At 39.3% G+C, this 14,547-nt stretch overlaps 1 protein-coding gene and 1 pseudogene across 1 annotated transcript in view; both read right to left on the minus strand.

Moving 5' to 3' along the window:
• Positions 1-13: 13 nt before the first annotated feature.
• On the minus strand, positions 14-132 carry LOC111743647 (annotated as a pseudogene).
• Positions 133-4,565: 4,433 nt separating this feature from the next.
• CSE1L (chromosome segregation 1 like) overlaps positions 4,566-14,547 on the minus strand; it is a 40,983-nt gene continuing 31,001 nt past the window's right edge. The window contains exons 15-23 of the mRNA XM_023534084.1: positions 13,798-13,895; positions 12,477-12,627; positions 12,125-12,333; positions 8,871-8,968; positions 8,690-8,775; positions 8,248-8,329; positions 6,856-7,002; positions 5,854-6,085; positions 4,566-5,138 (exon numbers count right to left, since the gene is read on the minus strand). Coding sequence (XP_023389852.1) covers positions 5,049-5,138; positions 5,854-6,085; positions 6,856-7,002; positions 8,248-8,329; positions 8,690-8,775; positions 8,871-8,968; positions 12,125-12,333; positions 12,477-12,627; positions 13,798-13,895 — 1,193 coding nt within the window. The 3' untranslated portion in view covers positions 4,566-5,048. The remainder of the gene's footprint in view (positions 5,139-5,853; positions 6,086-6,855; positions 7,003-8,247; positions 8,330-8,689; positions 8,776-8,870; positions 8,969-12,124; positions 12,334-12,476; positions 12,628-13,797; positions 13,896-14,547) is intronic.

Raw genomic sequence — 14,547 nt, forward strand, 5'->3', positions numbered from 1 at the left:
TTTTATTTTTTTACGCCTACAGCACCTGGTCTTCCTAGGTGGTCTCCCATCCAAGTACTAATCAGGACTGACCCTGCTTAGCTTCCGAGATCAGATGGGATTGGGCTAGTTCAGGGTGGCATGACTGTAGACTTATGTTTTTTTCTGATTCAGCCTTGGAAGTTTGTGTTTCTAGAAATTTTTCATTTCTTCCAGGTTGTAATGTAATTGTTTGTGGCATTTTCTTATAATCCTTTATATTTCTATGGTGTTGGTTGTCACTTCTTTCAAGATTTTATTTGAGTGCTCTTTTTTTCTTCAGTCTGGCAAAAGGTTTGTCAATTTATATCTTTTCAAAGAACCCTGTTTCATTGATATTTTGGGCTTTTTCAGACTTTATTTCCGCTCAGATTTTTATTATTTCCTTCCTTTACTCACTGGGTTTTGTTCATTTTCTAGTTCCTTTCCATGTAAGGTTAGATTGCTTTGAGATTTTTCTTGTTTCTTGAGGTAGGCCTGTATTGCTATTAATTTTCCTCTTAAAGCTGCTTTGGCTGTGTCTGATAGATTTTTGATGCGTTTTCATTTCTTTCCAAGGTATCTTTTGATTTCTTCCTAGAATTCTTTGTTAACCCATTCAGTTTAGTAGCATGTTATTTCTAATTTTATACCATTGGAGAAGATGCTTGATGATTTCATTCTTAAATTTATTGAGATTTGTTTTATGGCCTAACATGCTCCGTCGTGGAAAATGTTCTATGTGCATTTGAAAAGAACGTATTCTGCTTTTGGGTGAAAAGTTCTAAAAATATTAGTTAAGTCCATGTGGTCAACATGTCATTTAAGGCCACTGTTGCTGATTTTCTATCTGGATGATCTACCCATTGTCAGCGGGTGATAAACTCCAGTTATTGTATTACTGTCAATCTCTCCCTTTATGTCCGTCAGAATTTGCTTTATATATTTAGGTGCTCCTACTTGGGGTGAGAGGTGTTTATGAGAGTTATATCCTCTTGTTGGATCGACCCTTTATTGTTATGAAGTGTTCTTCTTTGTCTCTTGTTACAGCCTTTGTTTTAAAGTTTGTTTTGTCTGATACAAGTATTGCTACCCCAGCTTTCTTTTTTAAATTTCCATGCGCATGAAATATATTTTTCCACCCTTTTCAGTCTGCAGCTTTTTATCTGAAGACTCTCATAGGCAGCGTATGTACAGGCTGTTTTTTTTTTCCCATTGATTCAGCCATCCTGTCTTTTGATTGGAGCATTTAATCCATTTACATTTAAAGTAATTATTCAGTTATATAGTTATTGCCAACTTATTGTTTTCAGATTGTTTTTGTAGTTCTTATTCTCTTGCTCTTTTATACGTTGATTATTTTCTAGAGGGTGGTGTTCAGATACCTTTCTATTTCTTGTATCTTGATTTTTGGTTTGTGGTTACCATGTGCTTCATATATGCCAAGCTATGTTTATAGCAATCTATTTTATTTTAAATTGATGGTCACTTAAGTTCAAACACATTCTAAAATCACTACAATTTTCACTTATTCCCTGCACATTTGTCATTTGTTTTACTTCTATGAATCCCTTCATTTACTGTTGTAATTATACATGATCTTCCTATTTTTGCCATTTAACTTTTGTACTAGACTTATAGTTGGTTGATCTTTTACTGAGTGTTTGCCTTTGTCAGTGAGAATTTTTCTTTCCTGTATTTTATTTTTTTGACCATTTCTACTTATAGAAGTCCCTTTAACATTTCTTTTAATGCCAATTTAGTGGTGATGAACTCATAGCTTTTCCTTGTCCGAGAATCTCTTTCTCTCCTTTGATTCTAAATGATAGTCTTGCTGGGTAAAGTAATCTGGGTTGTAGGTCCACCCCCCGTCCCCCCACCATACTATGAATACTTCATGCTAATCCTTTCTGGCCTGCAAAGTTTAAGAAATCAGCTGACAGTCTTATAGGAGGCGCTCCATGTAGGTAACTGCTTTTCTCTTTTAAGATTCTTTGTCTTTAACCTTTGACATTTTAATTATGATGTGTCTCGGTGTAGGCCTGTTTGGGTTCATCTTGTTTGGGACTCTGTACTTCCTGGACTTGTATATTTCCTTTGCCGGGTTAGGGAAATTGTCAGTCATTTCTTCAAATAGGTTTTCAATTCCTTGCTCGCTCTCTCCTCCTTGTGGTAACCATATGGTGTTAAGCTTGCTGTCCCAGAGAGCCCTTTCATTTTTTTGTTTGTGCTGTTCTGAGTTGGTTTTTCTGCTTTTTCTTCCAAATCACTGAGTCCATCCTCTGCTTCATCTGATGTTGATTCTCTCTATTCATTTATGATTGGTTCCTTTTTAGGTTTCTACCTCTTTATTGAAGTTCGGAGTTCACCTACTCTTCCCCTGAGTTCATGGAGCATCCTTATAGCTAGTATTTTGAACTCCGTATCTGGTAGATTGTCCCTATTTTATTTCTTTTTCTTGAGTTTTGTCCTGTTCTTCCATTTGGGACATGTCTCCTTGTTTTGCCTGCCTCCCTTTGTTTCTATGTATTAGGTAGCTCTGCTATGTCTCCCAGTTTGGGCAGAGTGGCCTTATGTAGTAGATGTCCTATGGGGCCCAGTGGCACAGTCTCCCTTTTTACCTGAGCCAGGTGTTCAAGTAGTGTCCTTTGTGTTTGCCCTCATGTTGTAGTTGAATCTTGATTGCTGTTGGCCCATCATTGGGTGGGACTGACCTTCAAGCTGACAGGCTGTGAGGACTGGCCATGACTAGAGTGGACAAGCTTTTAAGTGTGGGCTGACCACACATAGCAGAGGTCGCCTTAGCAGGGTTTGTGCCAGCAGAGTCCGACCTTCAGGTGTGTCTTTTTGGTGCTGGTTGGGTGGTGCTCTGGTGTGCTCTGAAGGCAGCCACGGGGTGTGTCGATTCTGGAGTGTCACAGGAAGGGCCCTGGTACACCCTCTGTGTCTGGCTTAGGCCACCTGGTCAGAGCTAGAGAGTTATCTGGTTGGTTGCCACTGGTGCTGGGCTTAGGGCTGCCTGAGAAAGCCTCCGCTGTGATCCGAGGCCAGCTGCCACTAGTTCTGGGCTTGGGACCCTCTGGCAGATACCACGTCCTGAGATTGTGGTCACAGCTTAAGCCAAGTTTGGGGCTGCTTAGCAAGAGGTACAGAATACTCCGGGGCCAGTTGCTACTTGTTTTGGGTTTGTGAGAGATTCTGGGAAAGTCTACAGTGCCCATCAAGGCAGGCCGCTTGTGTGGAAGTCACAGGAAGTGGCTTGGGGTTCAAGTGACTGGAGTCTCAGGTAAACAGAGGTGGGGAGATGGAGGGAGGGATCAGTGTTAGGTTAATGGAGGCCTCAGATTGGCACTTGCCTGATCAGGCTTGCCAGTGCTTTGGTCCCCTGAAGGTAGAACTGTCCTGACCTTCTAGCTCTAGCCCAGAAGTTTCGGTCCTTCCCCATACGCCCCTAGCGGTTTTCAAGCTGCTGCCTCAGCACTGGAGCCGAGTGAGTTCATGAGCGAAGTGAGTCTGCACAGGCCACTCGAGAACAACGGGGACTCCAGCAGCCTCCGTCTCACGTGGACGCAGTCCCTACTGGCTTTCACAGCCGCACATTACAGGGATTCTTCTGGCACCAGTGCCCCTGCCTGGGGAGCCTGGCGTGGCGCTGCGACCCCATTCCTTAGCTGAAACAGCTCTCCCAGTCCTTAACCGGCATACGTCCATGTGTATGGGATCTCCCCGCTTCGCCCCTACCAGTCATGTCACAGCTGCTGCTTTCTTTATATCCTTAGTAATAGGACTTCCGTTCACATAGTCTTCAGGTGGTGGTTCTATAATCTGGGTTGTGGGAAGAGGTAAGCAGGGTTTACCTACTTCACCATCTTTATTATTGGATGTCCTCCTTTCAGGTTTTGCAGCCTCACTGATGGGTCAAGGTGCTCAGCAGGTACCTCTCTCATTCTAGCCTGAGATCTGTAATCACAACAAAGGCAGCGCTCTGCGTAGGTTTGGCTTCAGCTTAACTTTGGGCCTTAGGAGAGGGGCTGTCCAGCATTCCTAGGAGACTAATTCTGCTCTGTCTGGGAGTGGCAGGACCTGCGTTCTCAGCTGAGGTTTGCTGCTGGCTCCTGGAAGCAGGAATCAAACTATTTCTCTCTCCAGACGCAGAAGGGTGGGTTCTGCTCACGAGGAGATGGGCCATTTTCCCAGTGCAACGTAAGTAAACCTCTCCAATAGTCCTTTTGCATCAGGTCTAACACACTTTTTCTCTGACCTGTCTGTTGTGACTTACACGCTGCCAAGCTTTTCTCCAAGAGAGGAAACCCAAAAATAGATAAATTTATACAGTTCCTGGCTGCCTTCTCCTGCCACACAAGCTTTGTAACAGCAGCCTTTACCACCGATCATGCACCAGCCCTAAAGGAGGGGTTCTCTTTGTAAAAAGACAGTGAATTACTTAGAAATAAGGATTTTATGGATTCCATGAGGGGAAAAGAAAAAATTTTAGGAAATTCTTCATTATAAAGGTTTCAGAGAGCACCAAAACCCTGTCCTTAAGATGTTCTTACATATTTTAGGGCTTTTTTTTTTTTTTTTTATTGCTGATTACACGTTTAAAACTGAAATGTGCACTTCTTGGCAAGGTCACACGAGAGATTCCATTTCCAAATAAAAGCTTAAGGAAACAGACAAAATTACAAAGGACAAGAAAAACACGAACTGTCAACAACCTCAAAACAAAAGGATTTAGTAACAGAAAAGTCTCCAATGTCCATCAAAACTGACAGTGCAAATGCTCAACTCAAAGCAATGTCATATGCTGGACTATTAATGCTTGTCCCTTTAAGATGCAAACTGGAAAAGTTACCCACTTGTATTTATAAACACAAACCACCTAATTTGTTCAAGGTTCAGCTTAAAGCAACATTTAATATTCTTTACAAGATGGAATTTGTGACAAGTTCAAAAGGAAAACTTGCTTTATTTTATGCAGCTAGCTGTGCTCAGAAGTCTATCTGATTTCCCCAGAAACCATTCTGCACTTAGCCAAATCACTAAACAGTTCAAAGCAGTGTCACACTGGCTGCCTGAAGGTATCCTTGGAGATACTGGAGCGCTTCTGCATTGAGGCTCGTGCTCACCATTGATGGAACCTACAAGAAACGGGAAACACACAGACCAAGTGTTGGCGACCCTAACGTCCCAACACAAACCCATCACCTACAGGACTGCCACAGCTCTGGGAACAGCCGTCTGTCACCAGTAACTGTTAAAGGAATTCCCAACTACCTCAACTGCTTTTACGCATTCAAAAATGGAAAGGTTGAAAAAGAGGATCAGTAAGGAATTACTATTGTTCAGTGTGGTAGAGGAATTGTGGTTATGATGTTACCACCTAAGGTTTGCTCTAACACTCTCTAGCAAAGAAAGAAAAGATTGGCAGAATACTGGTAATTATTGAAAGTTGGCACATGAGGGGTCACTGTACTGTTTCCTATGCACATTTGAAGTTTTCTATAATAAAACTGAAAAATATCTGAAAATTAAGAGGTACTGACTATATAGTCATTAGGTTTACTCTTTCTATATTCCATTATTTGAGTATTCTGTAGTTAAAAAAATTTCTAGTCAAAGGGCTTTATCCCAATTTACTCCAAAAATCATTTGCTTAAAATATTTTTGTAGCACATTATACACACAAAAAAAGACCTCTCATTTTAACTAAAGAAAAATAAGCCTTGATGATAACTTGATGGATGTTTGGTTATGCTGACCAATGACAACAGGCACCAGCACCAGCGCTACTATCTACCCTTCCCGTGAAGGCCTCCGTCAGTCACAGAGTTCTTTGACAACACAGACACTTACCCTTCCCGGACAGGCAGTTGACAGTTTGTGAAGTGACTGTGCCAGGTGAATCTTCGGGTTGTTCACCATTTGACCTACAGGATCATGTTCTTTTCTCCCAGCAAATGCCAACTGTGAGAAGGCAGTCTGGTAGCCTGGTGTATCTTCTATGTCAACAAAATGTTCTTCATCAGGAATGGTATCATCTTCGGGTAACTCAAAAAGGCCAATCAGAGACTGCAGTAAAGGAGTCCTGGATAGGAAGAAAGCAAGAAGATGAAAAGATTAAGTAAATACTTTGAATGTTGAAAGAATAACATTGTGTTTCCCTCAGAAACACAATGTAGACTCAGAATCTCAGGAGTTTAAGGGGCTGTTGAAATTAGGATTGACATCAATGTTTACGCTTATACAGAAACCATTTTTCAATTCTTTTTGGCCGCAGCACCCCATCTGGATGGAGCTGTGAGGATGAAAACTACTCCATCCTCAGAGCTCTCAAAGTGGCTATGTGATCCAGGCCTGGCTAGTAAGAAGGTGATGTGACTCGAGTAAAATCAAGGAGATTCAATGCTGGAAGTTAGAAGAAGTAAGCCTCAAATTGTCAGATCACTGTATGGAAGGGGTTGCCTGAGTGAAACCACCTTAAGAAAAGGAGAGGCAGGAGGGCAGGAAAAGCTCGGTCTGTGAGACACTGAGCACAAGCATGTAAGATCCTCTCTTGGCCTGTTCAGTTTCTTCTCTTAAAAGACTTCAGCCAGTTTACTTGGGCATCTATCATAAAAGTCTTAGAGACCATGCACTCTCACCAACCCCCCAAAAAGTCAGGAATCAGGAAAAAAGATCTTTTTAGGTCCAGAAGGATCCATAAGTCGTATCTTGGATCTGATGGCTGCTAGTGGATGGAGAAGCCAAAATCGGAACCCCATTCTCTTCGCTCTCAAGAGAGTAAGCTTGGTTAATTTTTCAGTTGTAAGGGAAGGAAGCTGCAATGCCCTTTAGACATTAGAATGGAGTACTTACCACAGCTTGGTATACTCAGTGTCCATCATTGGGGGACATTCTGTTAGTAATTTGGTTATGCCAACCGCACAAATCTTTTTCTCTACATTTCCAGATACTTTTTGAATTTCAGGAATAATGATTTTTTCCAAAACCATTCCAAACATTCTATTAAAGCAAAACAAACCCAAGTCAATATTAGACTACCACTATAAACAGTGAAGTGCTTACTAGATGTTATTTGTACCTGGCGACTCCTTAAGAATATAATAAAATCCCAAATAACAAAGCTGCTATATTTACTCAACTGAATGGAAGACACCTAGAGATGACAAAACAGTAACAAAAACATCAAACCTCTACCCTGTGGACAACTGGCATCATCTTTTGTGAACAATACCTAAGCCCATGCTCAAGTAGAATCTTTGCAGCTACTTTTTGGTCTTGTATTATTTAAAACTTAAGAACGCTTTTAAAAATTAGAATTAGAAAACAGGGATAAGCAAGAGCAATAATAAAAAAAGAATCATCACCCTACTGCACATCAATACCTAGTTTTAACATTTTTGTTTGATAAACTTCCCAACTATAACCACGTTTACACACCTGTAACCATGTAAATGTTAATGGCTATATTTAAAATATTACTTTGCTAAGCATTCCATGTTGTTGCAAACATCCTAGATGTAAAACTTTCATAATTCAAAAGGATGCAAATCTCTCAGTTGACACAATAAAGTTTTTGAAATGGTGGGAATCAAAGCGTGTGACCATTTCAATGCCCCACAGAAAGGGTGCTCGCTTTTTGCTCTACAGAAAGATCACACCAGTTTAGGCACCCACCAGCTGTGCATGAAAATTGGTTTCCTCACAATCTTCATTGCCAGAAAAGCATAATTTCTGGTACTACTCTTCAGGTTAATTCATTCAATGTTTACATTTTATTCAATTTGGAATTTTTGATATAATACAGACACAGGGATCTAACTTGTTTTTTCTCCAAAGAGTTGTCCCCTATCATTTCTTTGTAGCCTTCCTTTCCCTACTAAATGGGGAATGCCACCTAACTACATTCTTTGCATATACACTAAGTTAAAAGCAAAGTTTCATCCAAACGTTTCTCATTGGAAAAATCATGCTATTGGCCTTAACAAAGGCAGGCTCCGGGGACACCACCAGCCATCTCGCATCGCAGAGAACACTGGCTGTGAAAGGCCAGGTGGGGAGCACCTCTGGGAACGAGGAAAACATTTACGAAGATTTTCTTCTTTATGACCCGACACCCCAATATTTTGAAAACCATAAGGATACTATCGCTCACCAAGAACTGTAAGTCATGTATAAAACAGAGATACTGATTTATGGTAAAAGTCAAATTTTCACTTTTAAAAAGAAAATATAACAAATACTTACTTTGGTTGTATACCATCAAATATTTCTTGTAGTGCCAGCGCCCCGTATTTTATGCAATACAAATTAATAAAGACTAAGAAACCTGTCGAAAGGAGATGCAGATTATCAATATAGAGGACTCACTGTGCTAAATAAACAAGTGATTTAGGAGAGAAGTCTGCCAAATGAAATATCTAATTTAAGCATTTTAACATAGAATTTCTGCCTTTATCGTACAGGCACAAAGTCTGATTTATATTTTTCATATTTCTATTAAAAACATTTTGATAGCTAAACTTACCTTTGGAACACAGTTTATTTGAAGCTGATTTTTAGTGTTCGAAGAATACAAACATCTTAAAGCATTTTATATAACTGATAAAAGTTTTATATGTAACTGTAAAGCATAAGAGTTTTAGCTACTTCGTTATTTCTGAAGGAACATCCAAATGATTTTACTTACTCTTAATAAACTTTGTTGTTTTGGAATTTTGAAGTCTTTGGAATAGCAGAATGAAGATTTGCTTCCTATATTGGTCAACCGACTCACTAAAGAATTGGAATAAAAGGAAAAACATAAATTCGCCATTTTTCTGGTAACAGAACCCTTGATTAAATGTACAGTGAGGGACATTCATACTTACGGAGGCATGTGCTCTATTATACTATTTAGAAGATAAAAACCTTGGTGGTCATTGGCTTTGGATGCAATCAGCTTCTGGAAGACACCTAATAACCCAGGCTGCAATAAATCAGATCAAATAATTGTTAGTTAAAGAGGCAAGGATTCATTATTCCGAAAGTTAAACAGGTGATATATGTTGTAAAAGAGTTCATGCTTTATTAATCCAACTAGCATTTTCTCTAGTTCTTACTTCGGAAGTGTAGAGGAAAAAAAATTTCCCACCACAATAAGCCCTGAAAGTTACGTTCTTGAAATTAATCTGTTTGGCTCTGATTTTTTTTTTCTACCATGGAAATACATAACTAAAGTTTACCTAATTCTAATACACATTAACATGTCCTACTAATAACTTCTCTTTTTACTAAACTTATTTTTAAAAGTTTTTTTTAAAATCTGCCATCCCTAGTTTCTCTCAGTTACCTTAGAAAATTGCAGCTACATCAAAATAAATCCAACTCACAATTTTGTCAGGCGCAGCGCTTGCTATTGTATTTGAACCGCGTTCCAAGAATGCTTGGAGGAGCCTCACTAGAGCGGGGATATTTCCTGTTCTTTCCCAAAGCACTGGCTGAAGGAGATGAGGGAATAAAGCCATATAGGAAGACGGAATATCATTTTTGTGTGTTTCCAGGAGCAATGACATTACTTGAAAGACATATGGAATAAATTCTGTTGACCAAAGTAAAAACAGAGCTGTCAGCATTAGAATCAATGGCTCTGACACACAAAGGCACATCTTTTCTATGCAGGCTGAATTTTATAACCACTTTAATTTTATTCAACTGGAAAGAAAATAACTTCCTGTAACTTACCTTGTACATCATTTTGCAAAATTTCAGTAAACACGAGAAACAAAGCCTCTTCAAAATTTACAACAGCAGCAGGGTTGGCTTTGCAAGTTATTCTTATGGATAAACATATTGCTTCGAACATGTAGTGATTAAAGTGAGGTTTGCTTGGGTTCTGAAATTTAAAAAATTCTTATTACCGTAATAATCCAAGTAACTATATTAAAATACATCGAGATGCTATCTTTTTTAAAATCACTGTTAAGAAAAAGTACCAATTACACTAAAAGGCCTGCATATGTTACAATTTTACATTGACTTTAAAATTCAGAAAATAATACTCGATACCTGTTTAAATTTTTTTTTGAATGAGCAAAAAGAAGAAAAGTCTACTGTGAAAAAAATACTTTAGTCACAGGGAGGAGACAACAAGCCTCAGCTGCCAGTGCTCTAAGGCATTTGTCTTAAACCCACACACTCTCCTACAGCCTTCTCCGTGAACAGGGATGGGAGAACTAGCCTTGTGTGGGGCCTGACACAGACCTTAACCCCTACGGGCTTCAATGTCTATCTACAGTGACAATCCACATAGAAATCAGTAGTTTTCAATTTTCGTTTAAAGCAACAAAACCCCATTTTCCTTCAAACAAAATCCTTGGCCGGCCACCATATAAAGCTGATGAAACTCGGAAGGTGAGGGGTACAGACGGAGACTGGGACACGGGAGGGGACCCTGCTTCTCTTGAAATTCCCCAAGGCCCAAAGTAGTCCTAGACTCACACCCAGAACTCAGTGGGAAAATCATTACTGTTCTCTGAACTCCCTCCAGTACTTCTGTGAATCCGCCTCCTTTTCAAAGTTATCAGGAATAAGAACCTAACAAGGGATTTTGTCAGCCTTAATATTTTATTTTCTAAAACTTAGCATATTTAAATACAAATCAAAATATCTGTAAAATTTTTGATCAAAAGAGGAGTAAACTATTTTTGGGAAAAGAATAGTTACATTTATAGAAGTCTTAATAGCCTCTTTTGTGTCTATTTGGTACAAAAGCCTACTCACCTAAAATCATTTCAGATCATATGTACTTGCTCATTTTTTTTTCAATGAACATGTTACTTTTTTAATGAGAATAAACACATTTTAAAGTTTCTGACCCTACATTTAAAGGTGGGTGCTGCCATGTCCCCAATCTAATGTCATTCCTACACTTTCGAAAATGTATACTAAATGTTGGTGTTGGGTCAGAAAGAATTCAAAGACTTTTTCCTAAGTTTGAGCTACTGCCAGGGAGCCCTGAGCTCAGTTTGTAGCATAAGTTAAAAAAAAACTGGTTCTGTTACCTTACTAACAGCTAATAGCTTCTGTGTAAGCTGAGTGATCAGAGTAGGGATGTAGGGAATTATGGCTTCTTGTAGGAGGGAAAAACTTCTCATGATAGCTGTAAAATACAAAAACAGCAACAACAAATAGTTTAGTTAAATTTCAGAGCACAAGAATTATGGTGGGAAAGGGGGGCAGGAAGCCCTATGATTCATCAACAAAAATTTTAAAGCCCTTAAACAAGCCCCAGATAGCTCTCTACATTTAAAATAATCTAAATTTCCCTTCCTTTTAAAATTAGGCCAAGGACTGGCAATAAAATTTAGCTGAGAAATACTGAGTATTTCCAGAGGACTTGAGGCTTAAAGCAACAGTCCCCAACCCTTTTGGCACCAGGGACTGGTGCTCCTGTGAGAATCTAATGCCTGAGGATCTGAGGTGGAGCTGAGAAGGTGATGCTAGTGCTGGGGAGCAGCTGCCCATACAGATGAAGCTTCGCTCCGCCAGCCCTTCACCTCCTGCTGTGCGGCCCAGTTCCTAACAGGACACAGACTAGTACCTGTCCACAGCCCGGGGATTGGGGACCCCTGGCTTAAAGAATTAAAAAGGCATGTGCTCTATTATACTATTTAGAAGATAAAAACCTTGGTGGTCATTGGCTTTGGATGCAATCAGCTTCTGGAAGACACCTAATAACCCAGGCTGCAATAAATCAGATCAAATAATTGTTAGTTAAAGAGGCAAGGATACATTATTCCGAAAGTTAAACAGGTGATATATGTTGTAAAAGAGTTCATGCTTTATTAATCCAACTAGCATTTTCTCTAGTTCTTACTTCGGAAGTGTAGAGGAAAAAAAATTTCCCACCACAATAAGCCCTGAAAGTTACGTTCTTGAAATTAATCTTTTGGCTCTAATTTTTTTTTTCTACCATGGAAATACATAACTAAAGTTTACCTAATTCTAATACACATTAACATATCCTACTAATAACTTCTTTTTACTAAACTTATTTTTAAAAGTTTTTTTTAAAATCTGCCATCCCTAGTTTCTCTCAGTTACCTTAGAAAATTGCAGCTACATCAAAATAAATCCAACTCACAATTTTGTCAGGCGCAGCGCTTGCTATTGTATTTGAACCGCGTTCCAAGAATGCTTGGAGGAGCCTCACTAGAGCGGGGATATTTCCTGTTCTTTCCCAAAGCACTGGCTGAAGGAGATGAGGGAATAAAGCCATATAGGAAGACGGAATATCATTTTTGTGTGTTTCCAGGAGCAATGACATTACTTGAAAGACATATGGAATAAATTCTGTTGACCAAAGTAAAAACAGAGCTGTCAGCATTAGAATCAATGGCTCTGACACACAAAGGCACATCTTTTCTATGCAGGCTGAATTTTATAACCACTTTAATTTTATTCAACTGGAAAGAAAATAACTTCCTGTAACTTACCTTGTACATCATTTTGCAAAATTTCAGTAAACACGAGAAACAAAGCCTCTTCAAAATTTACAACAGCAGCAGGGTTGGCTTTGCAAGTTATTCTTATGGATAAACATATTGCTTCGAACATGTAGTGATTAAAGTGAGGTTTGCTTGGGTTCTGAAATTTAAAAAATTCTTATTACCGTAATAATCCAAGTAACTATATTAAAATACATCGAGATGCTATCTTTTTTAAAATCACTGTTAAGAAAAAGTACCAATTACACTAAAAGGCCTGCATATGTTACAATTTTACATTGACTTTAAAATTCAGAAAATAATACTCGATACCTGTTTAAATTTTTTTTTGAATGAGCAAAAAGAAGAAAAGTCTACTGTGAAAAAAATACTTTAGTCACAGGGAGGAGACAACAAGCCTCAGCTGCCAGTGCTCTAAGGCATTTGTCTTAAACCCACACACTCTCCTACAGCCTTCTCCGTGAACAGGGATGGGAGAACTAGCCTTGTGTGGGGCCTGACACAGACCTTAACCCCTACGGGCTTCAATGTCTATCTACAGTGACAATCCACATAGAAATCAGTAGTTTTCAATTTTCGTTTAAAGCAACAAAACCCCATTTTCCTTCAAACAAAATCCTTGGCCGGCCACCATATAAAGCTGATGAAACTCGGAAGGTGAGGGGTACAGACGGAGACTGGGACACGGGAGGGGACCCTGCTTCTCTTGAAATTCCCCAAGGCCCAAAGTAGTCCTAGACTCACACCCAGAACTCAGTGGGAAAATCATTACTGTTCTCTGAACTCCCTCCAGTACTTCTGTGAATCCGCCTCCTTTTCAAAGTTATCAGGAATAAGAACCTAACAAGGGATTTTGTCAGCCTTAATATTTTATTTTCTAAAACTTAGCATATTTAAATACAAATCAAAATATCTGTAAAATTTTTGATCAAAAGAGGAGTAAACTATTTTTGGGAAAAGAATAGTTACATTTATAGAAGTCTTAATAGCCTCTTTTGTGTCTATTTGGTACAAAAGCCTACTCACCTAAAATCATTTCAGATCATATGTACTTGCTCATTTTTTTTTCAATGAACATGTTACTTTTTTAATGAGAATAAACACATTTTAAAGTTTCTGACCCTACACTTAAAGGTGGGTGCTGCCATGTCCCCAATCTAATGTCATTCCTACACTTTCAAAAATGTATACTAAATGTTGGTGTTGGGTCAGAAAGAATTCGAAGACTTTTTCCTAAGTTTGAGCTACTGCCAGGGAGCCCTGAGCTCAGTTTGTAGCATAAGTTAAAAAAAAAAACTGGTTCTGTTACCTTACTAACAGCTAATAGCTTCTGTGTAAGCTGAGTGATCAGAGTAGGGATGTAGGGAATTATGGCTTCTTGTAGGAGGGAAAAACTTCTCATGATAGCTGTAAAATACAAAAACAGCAACAACAAATAGTTTAGTTAAATTTCAGAGCATAAGAATTATGGTGGGAAACGGGGGCAGGAAGCCCAATGATTCATCAACAAAAATTTTAAAGCCCTTAAACAAGCCCCAGATAGCTCTCTACATTTAAAATAATCTAAATTTCCCTTCCTTTTAAAATTAGGCCAAGGACTGGCAATAAAATTTAGCTGAGAAATACTGAATATTTCCAGAGGACTTGAGGCTTAAAGCAACAGTCCTCAACCTTTTTGGCACCAGGGACTGGTGCTCCTGTGAGAATCTAATGCCTGAGGATCTGAGGTGGAGCTGAGAAGGTGATGCTAGTGCTGGGGAGCAGCTGCCCATACAGATGAAGCTTCACTCCGCCAGCCCCTCACCTCCTGCTGTGCGGCCCAGTTCCTAACAGGACACAGACTAGTACCTGTCCACAGCCCGGGGATTGGCGACCCCTGGCTTAAAGAATTAAAAAATGGACAATAAAAAAATAATTAAGTGACTAAACAGGAAGAAGAAGTGGCATTTCGAGTATCTCACTTAGAAATCAGTGGCGGGAAATATTTAGCCCTAGCCTACCAGAAAATGATGGCAGCCTACTGAAACAAGGCCACCACCTGCCCATCCACCCTGAAAAG

The sequence above is a fragment of the Pteropus vampyrus genome, unplaced genomic scaffold (genome assembly GCF_000151845.1).
Source record: "Pteropus vampyrus isolate Shadow unplaced genomic scaffold, Pvam_2.0 Scaffold117, whole genome shotgun sequence".
NCBI lineage: Eukaryota > Metazoa > Chordata > Mammalia > Chiroptera > Pteropodidae > Pteropus > Pteropus vampyrus.